Source organism: Oreochromis aureus, linkage group 8 (genome assembly GCF_013358895.1).
Source record: "Oreochromis aureus strain Israel breed Guangdong linkage group 8, ZZ_aureus, whole genome shotgun sequence".
Taxonomy (NCBI): Eukaryota; Metazoa; Chordata; class Actinopteri; order Cichliformes; family Cichlidae; genus Oreochromis; species Oreochromis aureus.
The window spans coordinates 28,344,595-28,360,206 of record NC_052949.1 but is presented as its reverse complement, the minus strand read 5'-3'; the positions used below and the strand labels follow the sequence as shown (position 1 = coordinate 28,360,206).

General features: G+C 37.8%; 1 protein-coding gene across 1 annotated transcript in view; it reads left to right on the top strand.

The window, feature by feature from the left end:
• Positions 1-67: 67 nt before the first annotated feature.
• mbtd1 (mbt domain containing 1) overlaps positions 68-15,612 on the top strand; it is a 23,924-nt gene continuing 8,379 nt past the window's right edge. The window contains exons 1-13 of the mRNA XM_031731308.2: positions 68-234; positions 1,866-2,070; positions 2,705-2,838; positions 4,312-4,426; positions 4,516-4,598; positions 4,678-4,795; positions 6,533-6,667; positions 6,736-6,824; positions 6,994-7,228; positions 7,471-7,526; positions 10,456-10,560; positions 13,843-13,990; positions 14,082-14,164. Of these exons, the coding sequence (XP_031587168.1) occupies positions 214-234; positions 1,866-2,070; positions 2,705-2,838; positions 4,312-4,426; positions 4,516-4,598; positions 4,678-4,795; positions 6,533-6,667; positions 6,736-6,824; positions 6,994-7,228; positions 7,471-7,526; positions 10,456-10,560; positions 13,843-13,990; positions 14,082-14,164 (1,527 nt within the window). The 5' untranslated portion in view covers positions 68-213. The remainder of the gene's footprint in view (positions 235-1,865; positions 2,071-2,704; positions 2,839-4,311; positions 4,427-4,515; positions 4,599-4,677; positions 4,796-6,532; positions 6,668-6,735; positions 6,825-6,993; positions 7,229-7,470; positions 7,527-10,455; positions 10,561-13,842; positions 13,991-14,081; positions 14,165-15,612) is intronic.

The window sequence follows — 15,612 nt, the reverse complement described above, 5'->3', positions numbered from 1 at the left end:
GTGTCTGCATCGGTCGATGACCTCCATTGCAGATCCACCAATCACATGAAAGTAGGTTACGGTCGCTCATGCGCAGAGGCTGCAGAGTAATTTGTTGATATCCTGCTTGGTAGTATTTCGACTAAAATTCAAAGCTAGGTTATACCCCAGGTGAGGGGATTTGTTTGAATTAGGAAGTGCAGGTAACTGGAAGAACAGCTATATGAAGGGCTGATGGAAAACGCAAGGGATTTGGTGAGTTGGTTTGAAACATTTTTGGGCCGCGAGCCTCCGATTCCAGTGGATTGTTCAGGGTAGTACGCCTCCTTTGTTGTTATCTGTTTACGATAGCCAGCTAGTGGCTCACCCATCTACACATAATACTAAAGCTCTTTCTTTTCTCTCTCTCGCTCTCTCTCAAAAAAAAAACGAGTAGATTTTTCTTACAAGTCTAACTATTGCAACTATACGTTAATAGACGAACGTAAAAAGGCTTTGTTCTGAAAACCCCCCCTGGAAAAACAGGTTCTGCTAGCTAGCTGTGCTAGTGCTGTTTAGCTTTAGGAGGTGTTTGTAATAAGGCCGTCCCTTATTTTAGTTTCGGTATTAGTTTACTTTTCCAATATATATGTATGTAAAATGTAGCTTACAAAGGATGTCTTTGGAAATGGGTGTCTTGATTTATTTTTTTTATTTTTTATTTTTTTAAGTTAAACTGTTGCGCGTAGTGTAATGTTTGGGCTGAGATGCTGTGAAGAGGAAGTAAACTAGCTTTGACAACATGTACGCATTGTTCCGGATCCTGTGATCAGACTTACATACTTTCACGTAGTATTTATTCATTTCTTTAGAGATTTTTGGGCGTTTCGAAAAAAGTCATGCTGACTCAGATATGGTTCGCTGATATTTTCCTACCTGAATCTAAATGATGCATTAATGATGAAAGGCGAACTGTAAAAATACATCTTTCAACTAAAACAAGTTCAGCTTCACTTCAATACTAAAATTTAGCTTAGGGAGTTGATTTTTGTTTACATTTGTCTAAAACATCTTACAAATGCTCATAAAAAATGGAAAGAATATTGATAAAAAATAATAAAAATGTGAACCAAGAAGATTTGAATCTTTATTTTCTTCTGGTCCATTATTATTTTTTGCATCAACCATTGCAATCAAACCATTTCTTTTGCAACTATTGCAGACTGCGTCTGCTCCCCCATTCTTCCCCTTCCTACCGCCCAAGATTGCCTTAGAGCAATATTTCCTTTCTCGCTTCCTCACAAAAGTTGTTTTAAGTATTTTCGTTTTTTTGTATTGATTCGCACAGAGATTGAGATTAACAGTAATAAGAATTATTTTAAGGCACTATTATTGCTGTGCTTTCACCATTATATGTTTGAAGAAAAGGTTAATTTTATTAATATTAAAAACCATGGTATATTTAATTTGAAGAGCGCCACTGTTAAAAAATAAATAAAAAAACTGGGCGTCCCTTCTGCACTAAAGACAAATGTTTGGCTAGTTTGTGTGGCTAAACTCCAGGACCACAGAACAAGGACATTTGTAAGGAGCTGTTAAAATAAAGTGCAATAGCTTAAAAGAATAGAAGTATGAGAATGCAGCTTTATTTTTCTTTTATTAAGTTTTAGTAAAGTAAAATAACTCAAAAGGGAATGGAGTAAAATAAAATGACTTGAATGAAATATGTTTTTCTGAACAGTTACCTTCTCTTAGACCAATTTCACTGCTTTCTCTGAACAACGCCAAAGTAAACGTGTTACATTATATGGAGAAATGGAGAGGAGAACCTCCTGAGCTACAGACACCCCTAAAAGCATCCATATGAATTCATTCAGTGTTTCTCTGTTGTGTCCTCATCTGTAAAGGCTGAGCGTACCCCACGTTCAGATCGTAAGCGACGAGACTCATTCGGGATGTTTGATGGCTATGACAGCTGCAGCGAGGAGTCCACCAGCAGCTCTAGCTCAGACGACAGTGAGGATGAGGTGGTACCCTCCATCCCTGCTAGTCTGCCCATCATCAAGAACAATGGACAAGTCTACACCTACCCTGATGGAAAGGCTGGAATGGGTCAGTACATGAGGCTTTTTTTTGTGTGTATTGCTTATTAAATATCAATCTGTGAGTGAACAATAATAGTGTTTACGTTTAGCTGCTGTGGCTCAGGAAGTATAACGATTATTAGTTTGAGCCTCAGCTCCTCAACGTTCATATGTGCAAATATCCTTGGCCAAGATATTGAATTACCTAAACAGTTAATGCATTACTTTTGGTATACCCTTTGAATTAAATCTAAAAATTTTCATTTAAATCACATTTGGTTAATTTAAAATCCACTGTAGTGATGGGGTGGCTCGGTCCCCTTCTGCTCCATTCTACATGCCAAATATCCTTGGCCAAGATAATAACCCTAAGTTGTTCTCCGATGCATCCACCGGACAATGAATGTGTATGAATGTTGGGTAGGAAGAACTTGCATAGAAAGTGCCTAGAAAAAAGTACTTGTGCGATTGGATGTGAATGAGGAAAGATTTATAAAGAGCTTTTAGTATTCAGAGTAGAAAGGCGCTATATAAAAACCAGTCCATTTACCACGTACAGAGCAAAAATTGCAATTGTGTCAATTTCCAAATACTTATGGAGATAACTATAAATGCCATTTACCATTTGTAGACTGCTGATGTATTTCGGTTTGTTTTCACAGCCACCTGTGAGATGTGTGGGATGGTCGGTGTACGAGATGCTTTTTACTCCAAAACCAAGCGTTTCTGCAGTGTGTCCTGTTCTAGGAGTTATTCCTCAAATTCTAAAAAAGCTAGCATCTTGGCAAGACTCCAGGTAAATTCATTATCTTTGATAAAAAAGTATAGTAGTTTCATAATTTTGTATTGTGTAAATATTAGAGATGGACCGATCCGATATTAGGTATCGGTATCGGTCCGATACTGACCTAAATTACTGGATCGGATATCGGAGAGAAATAAAAAATGTAATCCGATCCATTAAATATCAAAAAAGGACCTCACAAAACTTGCGACACGGCGTAACTTGCCCCATAACCGTAGCACGTCGGAGCAGTGTGCTCACGTGATAGAGCGGCTGTGTGTATTTGTAGCCTCGCTACCAAACCAGCGTTTCATCTCCGAGGAAGTTATCCCAGAGAGAAGTAAAGCAAGTGTGTAAGTTCATCTCTGAATGTTTGTAAAGCGTACCTACCTTAAGCTTAACAACCGATATATGGAGCGACTGCCTCTCTCTCCCTCCCTCTCCTGCCGCTACTTCAATCATGAAACTGATCAATGATCAGCTGATCGGCTTTTCTGTCGCGAGTCTGTCTCTCTTCTTTGTTTTTGGCCCACTTTGCACCAGAAAGAGGAAACCAGCGGCTGAACAACAGCAGCACGTTTAAGCTTGATAAGCTGTTGTTAGAATTTATTTAATATTACTTTCTACACCAGGATCCTTTTCTACGTAGCTGACGGCTGGTAACTGTGCAGGGGCGGATCTAGCAAAGTGTAGCCAGGGGGGCCGATAGGGTATTAACAGGGAAAAGGGGGCACAAAGACATACTTTTCTTTCTTATTCTCATTTAAAATGTCGAGCTTTTAATAAATAATTATCTGAATCTTACACCCAAAGTTTTAATCTGATGTAAAATGTATAGAAGTCCATTACTGTATATAGTAACTGTTAAGTCTAATATACCCTAGTAAGCTATAGTACTTTTTCCTTTGGGAAGGTACCATCTGTGCAGTCTGCAATTCTGTAGAAGAAAGATGTTGAATCCATTTAATTATTCTTGAAAAATAATTTATTTCTGTGCATTTTTTTTTTCATACTGCATCAAATTTAAGTTGATTACGTCGATTAAGCATCATGAGGTGGAGGGTGGTTCCCCTTTTTTTTTTTTTTTTATTGCTGGGAGTTTGCAACCCTATTAGTTAGGTTGCTTAATATTTCTGCTAAGTACTCTTTAAAATACCAGAATAGGGAGGATGGAGCAGGTTTAAGATTATTAGATTGATCAGTGTTGCTGAACTATGAAATATTTTGGGTGCAGTGTATTTTTTTACATACAGGTATAACAGAATAGCTTTAGTGTTGTTGTTTATTTAAACTTGAGTATGACCTTATACAAAACGCAGCAAGATATTAAAAAAACAGTTTTATTGATTAAAAAACACACTATATCGGATTAATATCAGTATCGGCAGATATCCAAATTTATGATATCGGTATCGGTATCGGACATAAAAAAGTGGTATCGTGCCATCTCTAGTAAATATTAACATCTGCTTTGATTTTTACAAGGGCAAACCACCAACAAAAAAGGCCAAAGTCTTACAGAAACAGCCTCTCATGGCAAAGTTGGCAGCTTATGCCCAGTACCAAGCAAGTCAACAGAACCAGGCCAAACTGAAAGCAGGTAGGCTGTGAAAAAGCAATCATGATGGGGCTCATATTTCTGCTCTTTTTGATGTACACAAGCTACAAACTAATTGTTCTTTCTGTCAGTGGTCCCTGGAGAGAGTTTTGACTGGGGGCAGTATATCTGTAGCAGTAACACGGTGGGGGCTCCTGTCAGCTGTTTCAAGCATGTAAGTAGCTGGAGCTGAGAATATGGTCACCACTGATATGATACTATGATTATCATAGCTGATAACTTCTGTGCCTCAGGCCCCCATGGGAACATGTTGGGGAGATATTGAAGTAGGTGTGAGGATTGAAGTGCCCAACTCTGATACCAACTTCTCCACCAAGGTGTACTGGATAGCAGAAATCATAAAGCTAGCAGGTAAATGCTACAAGTAATTAAGGTAAAATCTCTCACACAACCCCTGGGGTGTTTTGTATTTTTAATTGTGTTTGTGTCTTTTCATTTTTGTGAACTGTGTTAGGAGTAAGTGTTAATGCTGAATAAGTATATCACAACATGGCAAATGTATGCAAAGTCCGATGTAAAACTCACACTGAACATTTGAACAATTAGTTTCGCTGTTTCCACAACCACAACAAGTAGTTGTCAGTTCATGAGACAGTGAACCATAAGAGAGGCATTTGGCTTTACATGAAAGAGAACCTGCAGCTGCTGGTTGACTCAGAATCGGTGTAGTAAGGTTGGGTGATTGGACGAATTTATCGACCATCAATGACAGGCTGAGCCTTTCGCCGATCGTTTTTACAAGACCAATTTATTCATTTGCCTGTTAGTAATTTTGCTAATACTGTTGGTTGAAACTAAGAGAAACAGTCAACGAAAACGATAATAGCGCTGTTTTAACGGCACCCTCCTCAAATGCAGCGATAAATTTACACAAACTCATAACAGAAAGAAAGAAAGGCAGTATCCTATGTTCAGAAAACCCCCCCAAAACATTTTAAATTAAAAAACATGTTGGGCAGGGAAACAAAGAAAAACTGGTTTCTTTTTTCCACTTTAACCGTGTTTACAGGCTGTTCCAATGTTTATCTGTCTTACACACTCGACCAAACAACAAGATACAAAAAGTATGTTAAAAAAATGTTTCTTCCAGCGAACATAAAAAAAACATATAAATTCTAAACACGCAAATCAGTCTGTGTATGATTACATTGCTCCGCCCATCAAAAAGTCACTCGTGCAAATATATCGCCTGTTGTCATTTATTGGACTGACGAATGCCAGTTGGAAAAATTTGACATATCGCCCAACCTTGTAAAGGTGTAGCCTTAAGTTTTTCTAGGTCTTAATACTAGACACTGACATGCTGCAAGAATAGCTGAATTTTTTTTAAATTTTTTTTTTAATTTCAGTACTAAAATAGTTTAAAAATTCATTCTCAGTTGAGCCAATATCATCCTCATTAGTCAGACCCATATCTGTGAAGGTTTATTGGTTTGTCCTGGCAGCAACTGTGTTGATGACAATACTGGCAACAAGCCTACACATAGATGAAAGTACCAAATGTATCCCTCAACCTGAGCTAATAAAAGTCTGTATTCGATTTTTAAGTTTTACCATAAACAAAGAAATAAGCAACAAACCCCTTCTCCCATTCCACATGTGACAGTACAACACCCAACAAATAAAATGTGCAAGCTGACATCAGAGGGGGAAAAAACCTTAAAAATAAGACGTTTATATTCATCGGTATGTTTAGCTGACACATGTATTTATCATCTATGTGTAAAGTACAGGGCAATCTGATTTCCATTCCTCCACTAAGGCTTCACTTTGGACATCTTTGTTATGAACTCTTAAATAAATTCAGCACTGAAACAGAAGTGATTTTCTGAGATTGTTTAGAAAGAAACCTTTGGAAAAGGATCAATACAGTATAAATAGTTTTCACACCAACAGTGAGGAGAAATAACACATTATTTATACTCACATGTGAATACAGTCTTTGTATCTAATTTTTTTTTTCACCAACTACTCAAGCTGAATATAGAATAAGCAAACTCACCACGGATGGTGGTCAATTTTTCAATCTACTGTTTCTGATGTCAAGAATTAGTGAGCACATTAATAGTGTTTCCTCTTGTTCTTTAGGGTTCAAGGCTCTCCTGCGTTATGAGGGCTTTGACAGTGACACAAGTAAAGACTTCTGGTGTAACCTCTGCATACCTGAAGTTCACCCTGTGGGATGGTGTGCTTCAAGTGGCAAACCCCTCGTACCTCCAAAAAGTGAGTGTTTTGACAAACAAATCAAAGTTTTCTTTAGCACTATGGTTAATTATTGCTGCTCTCTACAGGCATACAACATAAGTACTCTAACTGGAAAACGTTTCTTGTGAAGCGCCTCACTGGAGCTAAAACACTGCCACCTAACTTTAATGATATGGTAAGGCATCAGCCCAGTATTGTAAAGCTGCATTTTATATATTTATTTTATTTTTAAGTGTTCTTGCTGAACCTAAAATTACAATAAAACGTTGTTGTTGTTTCTGTTCATCCTTGGCTGTTACATTTCATCTTGGTTTGGTAAACCTGCCACTCATTTTTCACTGAAGGTACAGGAAAACATGCAATTTCCCTTTAAGAAGCTAATGCGAGTTGAGGTGGTCGATAAGAACTATCTCAGCCGGACACGGGTGGCGCTGGTAGAGCAAGTGATTGGAGGTCGCCTGAGGTTGGTCTATGAGGAGAGCCAGGGTGGAGCTGATGACTTCTGGTGCCACATGTATAGCCCTCTTATCCATAATATAGGCTGGTCAAGAAGCATTGGACACCGCTTCAAACGATCTGGTAGGCACACTCACTTTGTGAGGAATCTGAGGAATCATACAGACTCCAAAATTGTGAATTTTGAAAATTGTTATAGTTGATCAAGTAACAGTCCCGTGTTAATGTGGGTCACGTGTGTCAATAATTACTTGAAATCTTCAAGTAATTATTGACACACGTGACTAACAAAAGAGAAACTACAACAATTTACAACAATGCCCACTGTATGTGTAACAAGTCATTTTCATGTATTCAAATTCTAGATATAACAAGGAAATTAGATGGTCAAGTCGATGCTCCTCCACAGCTCTTCCAGAAGGTAAGACTTGGCAAAAGAACAGAATATATTTCATCCTTATTATCCCACATCTGAACCACCACTAAAAGTCCCTTTTCCCTTGCAAGCTTCCCCCTTTGAAAAGCAGATCTCACACTTCAGCTAAAATTATATGGAAGACTGGGTTCTGTTCTGCAAGTTATTGTAATTGTTCTGTAGAAAATATCCAGGTTTAATTTTTTAGCATGTTCAGTTATATCATAGGGTTTTCCCTTCCAACATGAAGCACCTTCAGGGCAACTGTTGTTATGAATTGGCACTATTTAAAAATAATAAAAATTATGTTAAAATAAGTTAAAGAATGATAGAGTATAATAACATTTTGGTGTGGGTATGTTAGGAAGATTTTCAACACACAGACATAATGTACTCTATGTGTGTGTACATACATAATGAGTATTTAGCCAGACATAACAGTGCTACGACTGGTTTGCATTTATATTTAAAAAATTAAAGCACTCCTTTCATCAAAATGACTAAATACAGGATTAATGAATCTTTAAACTCCACTTAAAAATACAAGTGGAAAAAAGACCTGAAAACATCTTTTTCTTTTTCTTTACTTTAATGTCCACTTTAATGAACTGGATTTTTTTTTTAGCTTCATTAAAAGCAAGTTTAAAACATTATTTGTTAACCAATATTTTGAAAGAAAGCTGGCAATCAAGTAATACTGTGTTGCTTTTAACTGACATGGCACAAATAAGGCTTTAAACGTTACTAAATACTTATTTATTGTCTGAGTCTTTAAACATGTCCCCATAGTGTCTACTTTTCTACTGCTTGATCCTGGAGGCACAAGGTGTTGGAAACCTTTACAGGTGCATTTCCAAGTCGATCCTATTATAAAATGTTGCAGTTTCAATGTGAGTTGTCAATTCCAAACATAACAAACATTGAAAGTTATAACCCTTTATGGTATATAGTTTTGTTTTTATGTTGTTGTTGTTGTTGTTTTAAATTTTTAGAAAAAAAATTTAACCTAATTTCTTAAGTGCTTGGGGGTCCCTGTTAATATGATAAGAAATATGTCTCTTCCACTCTCGACCAAAATTTGTTTAGTTGCCTCATATTAGCCCTGTGTTATAAGGGTACCAAAATTTAAGTTTCATACTCGTGTAGTACATTCGGTGGGAAAGAGCTATTTATTCAAAATTTTATTGTGTAGTTTAACAAATATGAAGTTAATTCTCATAAAAGCATTTAATCCGACAGCGGTGTTCTGTGCTCTTGCTTATACATGCATGAGTTTGTCGGTCTCTGTTTCTGTGTGTCTGATGTTGACTACTCCATTTGGAACTTCGTAAAATGGAGATGGATACCACATTTCTGTCATTTGACTTTTCAAATATCATTTCATCCTGGTGCATGACATTGGCGTAAAGACCTTTCCAAGCTCCAGAAACGTTTGTGTACACACATCATTTACATATACAAACTGTTGCTTAGCCATGAACATCACATATGTATCAACCTTAATTGAATTAAAATTAGAATTAGAATAGCTTTTATTGTCACTGTTACAAGAACAATGAAAGGCAGTTTGGCATTTCTCCATGTGTGTGAAGTACACAATAGCGTAAATATTTACACAATCACAGACAGACACACACACAGGTAAATAAAGGCCAGGAAGTAAAACATCCTCACTAAATAAGAAAGCAGAACTCTCACATAGGATGTGCCTACAATTAAACACTACAGCTATTGCATCCCCCACATAGATGTAGGCCGGGGAGGAGGACAGAAACAGAAGAATGAAAAGAATTTAAGTAAAACAATGACAACATTTAACAATTTCAACCTAACAGGCCCGCTTACTGTACAGTGGCGTGTCTAGAAAATTTTTGTTGGGGGGGCCAGGTGGGGCACAGATTTGGAGAAGGGTGGCAGATGTAATTGGCAGATAATGTCAAATTCTGGCCCTCATGGACCCCTATCCTGCACGTTTTAGATGTTACCTATACCAACATAGCCAATTCAAAACAAAAAATCCCCAAACACCTATTTGTGCACAAGTCTGTAAATGATTCTTTAAATCAGCTGTGTTGAAGTATGGAAACATCTGAAACCGGGAGGACAGGAGCCTTGAGAACCAGAACTGCACATCCCTGCATTGAACATGGCACAGCCATTTCATGGGGTGATTTACACTCTATTCATAACATGGAGCTGGCAGATAGGATAAGTAATGAGAGAAATTAGCTAGACCGCACAGTGTAGTGTAAGTGCTGATAAACTTTGGTAATATTGATGTATAAAGAACAACACTGGCTGATGATGAAATACAGTCAGCTGGCATGGTGACACTGCCAGTATTAACCTGCAACCAAATCTGCAGCTCCATACAGCAATGTTACGACTTGGATTATATCTTATAACTCTTAACTCTTATGCTAGCTCCCCCCCAGTAGCCTACTGTCTGAAATATTCGACGGTTGCAATAATTCTTTAAGTGTTATTTTTTTCCTTGGTATTCTAATTTCACCGAAGTTTACTAAACTCAACAAACTTAATATTACTTATCGGGACATTTATTCTCTCCTCATTTTCTTTCGCCGAAAACTTGTTTTCTGCAGTGCCGTCTTTCGTGCTTGGCTCTCCTTCCTTTGCTAACGTGATGCTCATAGTGCAGAAGCTGATGCTGCATTCACTTACACTCAGATATCTGAGCTTCACTGTGAAAACATAATCGTACATTTGATATTTGATTGAATTTTATTGTTTTAGCTTCAGGGTGGCCAGTCTGGTTGGGGGGGTGGCCTGTGCCCCCCCAGGCCACGCCGCTGGACACGCCACAGTTACTGTACCGTCACTCTAATCAACTTCACTAAGGGGATGACCCTAACTGTCTGCATTCTTTTCATAAAAAGTTGTTTTTCTTTCCGCTTTTCTGCCTTTGATTTTACAGACGAAGGAAGTGGACCAGAGTGGGGACTGGTTCAAAGATGGGATGAAGTTAGAAGCCATTGACCCCCTCAATCTCTCAGCTATATGTGTAGCTACTGTAAGAAAGGTAAGCCAGTTCAAGGCTCGCAAAATTTCAAAATCTCTGGTAGCCCTTCGGGCAGGCACTCTTCAGTTTTTGGTAGCCCAAAATAAACTTAAGTAGCCCGAATAAAAAAGAGCAATTTTTTAATGTTTTGTTTCCTTTACAATATTATATATTAAAGTATAATATTGTAACGGAAACAAAAATTAATCAGAAAATTGTTAAAATCAACAAATCACAACAACTGTATAAAAATTACAATCATCAACTCAAACACTTGGTTCTAATTGAACAGAAATTTCTATGAACTTGCAAGAACTGTGTAGAACATGAATCAGTCTGTGTCAGATCCTGAATCTGAAATTTCCACTGATGTCAAGGGTAAGGGTTAAGTGGAACCAAGATCTAGGCCATTTGCTTTTTGAAATTTGCAAAGACTGCTAAATTTTGACAATGGTAGTTCACTCTTTGCAACATAGTATGCTTTTGAAAGATTTTTCAGGACTTCTTCTTGTGCTTGGTTTATTTTTAGTATGGTTTTTGCAATTGCTGTTTGTTCTGGGAAAGATATTGCAGAGTGGGCAATAATGCATTTTTTGCATTTCTCATGGGTTCTGATGGGGTCTTTCTTAAAATTACTGGTCCCAGTTACAAAGGCGCTTGTCGACTCAAATGAAATGAAACTCACAACACACCTGGCAGAACATCATGTTATTTACCTTGTCATATTCCAGCCGCATAAATTCTTTTGTCCATGAAACCAAAAAAGCTGAGCTTTCTTTTTGCCTCATAGTCTGATTTGTCATAACTTTTCCGTTTTGTGGTAGGCTTTTATTTGGCTGCCCCTTCTTCACCCTGACCTGTCTTATTTGGCTCAGCAGAACTAAAATACCAGCGTAAATCCTGCTGCTTTTACACACGTACTTGCATAACGGTCAGCGATTCTCTGCGCAATCAACCTCACATGTTTAAGCTTACTGTGGGAGATTTCACTTGTCACGTTTGAATAGTAAGCTAATGAGTGATAAGACGATGTCAGAGGAATTGGTGCGTAATTAATTGTCAATCAGTGCTGCCGCTCTCTACACACCGTTCGCGCGATCGCAAAGTGAAAGTGAAAGCAAAAAATGAGCACAAATTCAAACGCAATTTCAATATATCACATATAGACAGTGGCTCATCGATGCCAATGATATAATTACTCAGCTACATTTTCGAAAGAATGCAAAAGCATTGACATGTATTTTTCCTTCCTATGATAGCCAAACGGGCAGGGCTGAGATAGATTTTGGTAGCCCAACTGGAAAAATCGCTTGCCCCGGGACGTCAGGCTAGTGATTTTGTGAGCCCTGCAGTTTTGATTTTGCAAAAGTCAGGATGCTGTAAAATGTAAATAAAACAGAATGCAATGATTTACAAATCTCGTAAAACCTTATTTTATTCACAATAAAACATAGAAAACAGATGTGTGAACTTAAATATTTTACTATTTGATGAAATATATTAGCTCACTTTGAATTTCATGGCAACAACATGGCAAATTTGGGACAGGGGCAACAAAAGGCTGGTAAAGGAAGTGGTACTAAAAAGAAACAGATGGAGGAAGATTTTGCCACTAATTAGGTCATGTTATACTGGTTATAACCTGACCTGATCTTAACAGGTTAAGATGATTACCAATGTAACCAGTATTTCCAGTATAACCAGTGTATCTCAGAATTCTCAAGGGGTTCACTAATGCATACACAAATGCAGGTAAGCTATTAAGTAACATTGTGGCTATTAAGAAACGGCAAAGCCAAATGTCCACATGATACAGAAATACTGCCATCTTCACTGGGTCAAAACTCATTTGAAATAGACTTACGCAAAGTGGAAAACTGTTTTGTGGTCAAACAAATTGAAATTTGAATGTATGTTGATCAATGGTCGTGACAATTTGCATATTAATGATAGAAAAAGTCACTTGGTGGATGAGTGATGAAATGTTTCTTCCACTGAAAATACTACGTCCAGATGAACAGAATAAATGTTTCAACACAGTGAATATCTTTGTGATTGCTGTAAAATTAAGGCTATAATTGCGCCACTGTTATCTTCAATGCGATGTGCCAATACAGTGGAGAGCAGCTACCTGAACTTTATTTCCACATAAGTACATTATCTTGTTATTAAATTTACTTCCTTTCTGTATATGATTCTAGATATTGTAGCGCCTCTGAAAAATACAGCCTGAAATCAAAAGTACTTGACTATAACTCTCAAATGTGCACCTTAAAGCAGATAACTTATAAGCTGCAGAGGAAATGGCATCTAACTAATTTAGGAGATCATCATTAAGCCTGCAAAAGTAGATTATTGCTCTATAACAAAGCCCTCCATAAAGGTAGAACATCTTACTATTCATCACTGACTAAAGGTAATAAGAATGATAGGTTTCTCTTCAGCACTGTAGCCAGGCTGACCAAAAGTCAGCTTTGTTAAGCCAACAGAGCTGAAGTCATCACTACTTGAGCTTTAACCTTAAGTAGTGATGACTTCTTGAATTTCTTTATAAATAAAATTTTAACCATTAGAGAAAAAATTACTCATAACCACCTCGCAGACGTAACTTTGTGTACACCTACTTTCAATACCACCGATATTTATTTATTTCCCATCCACTATATTAAGTGGTGGTTACGTACCACCAGCTGATGGGGCAGCTGATGGTGTTACCTGCTTGGATTGCTTGGTAGGGGTTCTAAGCAATCCAAGCCGGTACTAAAATATAACGTTGTCAAACTGCATGCCACCGATTGCCTGGCCAGTAGCATCACTTGATGAGTCATGAGAGCACTCTTGTTAACTAAATCAAAACCTTCATTTTTTTTAAAGCCTGGAACAAGAGAAATGGATACAAAAACAACAGTGTTCTTGTCCATTATTAATTACGTGGCGGGATGCGCGGGCGTGTTGCTATTGACGACAGTCGTCACGTACATTAGTACTAGTGTTTTGTAATTGAAAACCATCCGAGTTGGGTCGTGGCGATCCGTGGCCAGTTGATCTGGGTAGGTGCTAATGGAAAAGGGGCTTTACTGCCATCAAATTGTAGCTGCCGTAAAATGAAAAATGAAAAAAATGTTTTCAATGGTATATTTTCTCAGTTTAAACCTTCAATCTGTTTTCTGTCCTCAGTTTTCAATAGATTATAGATTTATGAGATTTGATTGTGTTCTGTTTCTAGTTGCATCTACATTTTATACATTTTTGGAATTTAGGTTGTACATTAAAGTTAACATGACATAACTCTCTGCTATATAGGTGTTGGCAGATGGATATCTCATGATTGGGATAGATGGCTCAGAGGCAGTGGATGGATCAGACTGGTTCTGCTACCATGGCACCTCCCCTTCCATCTTCCCTGTTGGCTTCTGTGAAATCAATAACATTGAACTGACACCCCCTAGAGGTACTCTATGGTTATATTTTTTTCTTCACTTTGGAACCTTAAAATTTGGGGTTGTTTATGTTCTGGTCTTGACACATATTGTGTTTCTCAGGGTACACTAAACTCCCATTCAAATGGTTTGACTACCTCAGAGAAACAGGTTCAGTAGCTGCTCCTGTCAGGCTCTTTAACAAGGTAAGGTTTATTGATGTATATCCTGTGTGTTTTTAAACTGTTATCATTCTGTAAGTTTCAAAATCTTCTTCTAATCAAAATCCCGTAGCTTGCAATAAAAACACTATCTGCAATCATCTACACTATATAGACCAGGGGTGGGGAACTCCAGGCCTCAAGGGCCGGTGTCCTGCAGGATATCACCCTGGGTCAACACACCTGAATCAGATGATTAGTTCATTACCAGGCCTCTGGAGACATTCAAGACATGTTGAGGAGGTAATTTAGCCATTTAAATCAGCTGTATTGGATCAAGGACACATCTAAAATTGCTTAACTCCTAGATATTCCATGATCAACTGTAAGCAGTATTATTGCAGAGGAAAAGCATTTGGGAACCACAGCAACTCAGCCATGAAGTGACAGACCACGTAAACTTGCAGTGCAGGGTTGCTGAGTCCTGTCAGTGATATGCTGCAGAGTTACAAATGTTCTCTAGCATTAACATCAGCACGAAGCTGGGAGCTTCATGATATGGGTTTGTCAGTGTAGCTGACCCAGTGGCCATGTGTAGCTACAATCAAAACATGTGCGATAAATAAGTGTAAGGAAGTGATTCCTTCACTGTTAACATGATGGAGAGTGAAAATGACTTTCCACTCTCCCTCTTTGTTTGTCCTTGAAAAATTGTTGTTACAAGTGTTGTTACAAGTATGATTAATCTGTCCTCATTAAGATGGCAGTAATTAAACTATTACTTGAAAAAATCTTACTAGCTACTTTTATTTCAAAACATTTGGAGATGTTAACTGTCAATCAGTCAAATAATCACTGCAAAAGAACAGATAATTTGCAAAGATTCAGTCCAGATTTAGAGTGCGCCATAGCACAGACACGGCACTGGTAAGGTAACAAATGATCAATGACTACTCAATTACCACTGACAACAGTATTTTACTAAAGAGATTAGAACACACCGTTGGTATTAGTCAGTGTGGTCTTGAATTTAAGATGTCTAGATTTAAATTTCTCTTATTCATGCTCAAAAGTTGGTCACAGAATTCCACGGGGATCCGTATTGTCATCACCGTGTTGGGCAGGCAGACCAGCAACTTTGGGATCTCAATAACTTGAGAATGAGTGGCCATTTATTATTTTAAAATTGATACCATAGGTGCATCTACTAAAAATTGTGGACAAGTTTGAATATCAGTGACCTTGACCTCAAGGTCCAGGTCAGAGTCCATTTAAAAAAAAACTTGGTGTTTTCCTCAACATTTTGCCGTGACGTTTCAAAGAGCCGGAAAGTAAATAGACAGCAGACAGAAATGAGGCAGGTCGAATTGTCTTGGGTTTTACGCATGCGCAGTACTGGAACGTAAGCGTTTTTGGCCATTTAAATGTGGATGAACAACTGTGTGAAAATGAATGAAAACGATAGTGTGGACGCGGAGCCTTTTCAGACGTAT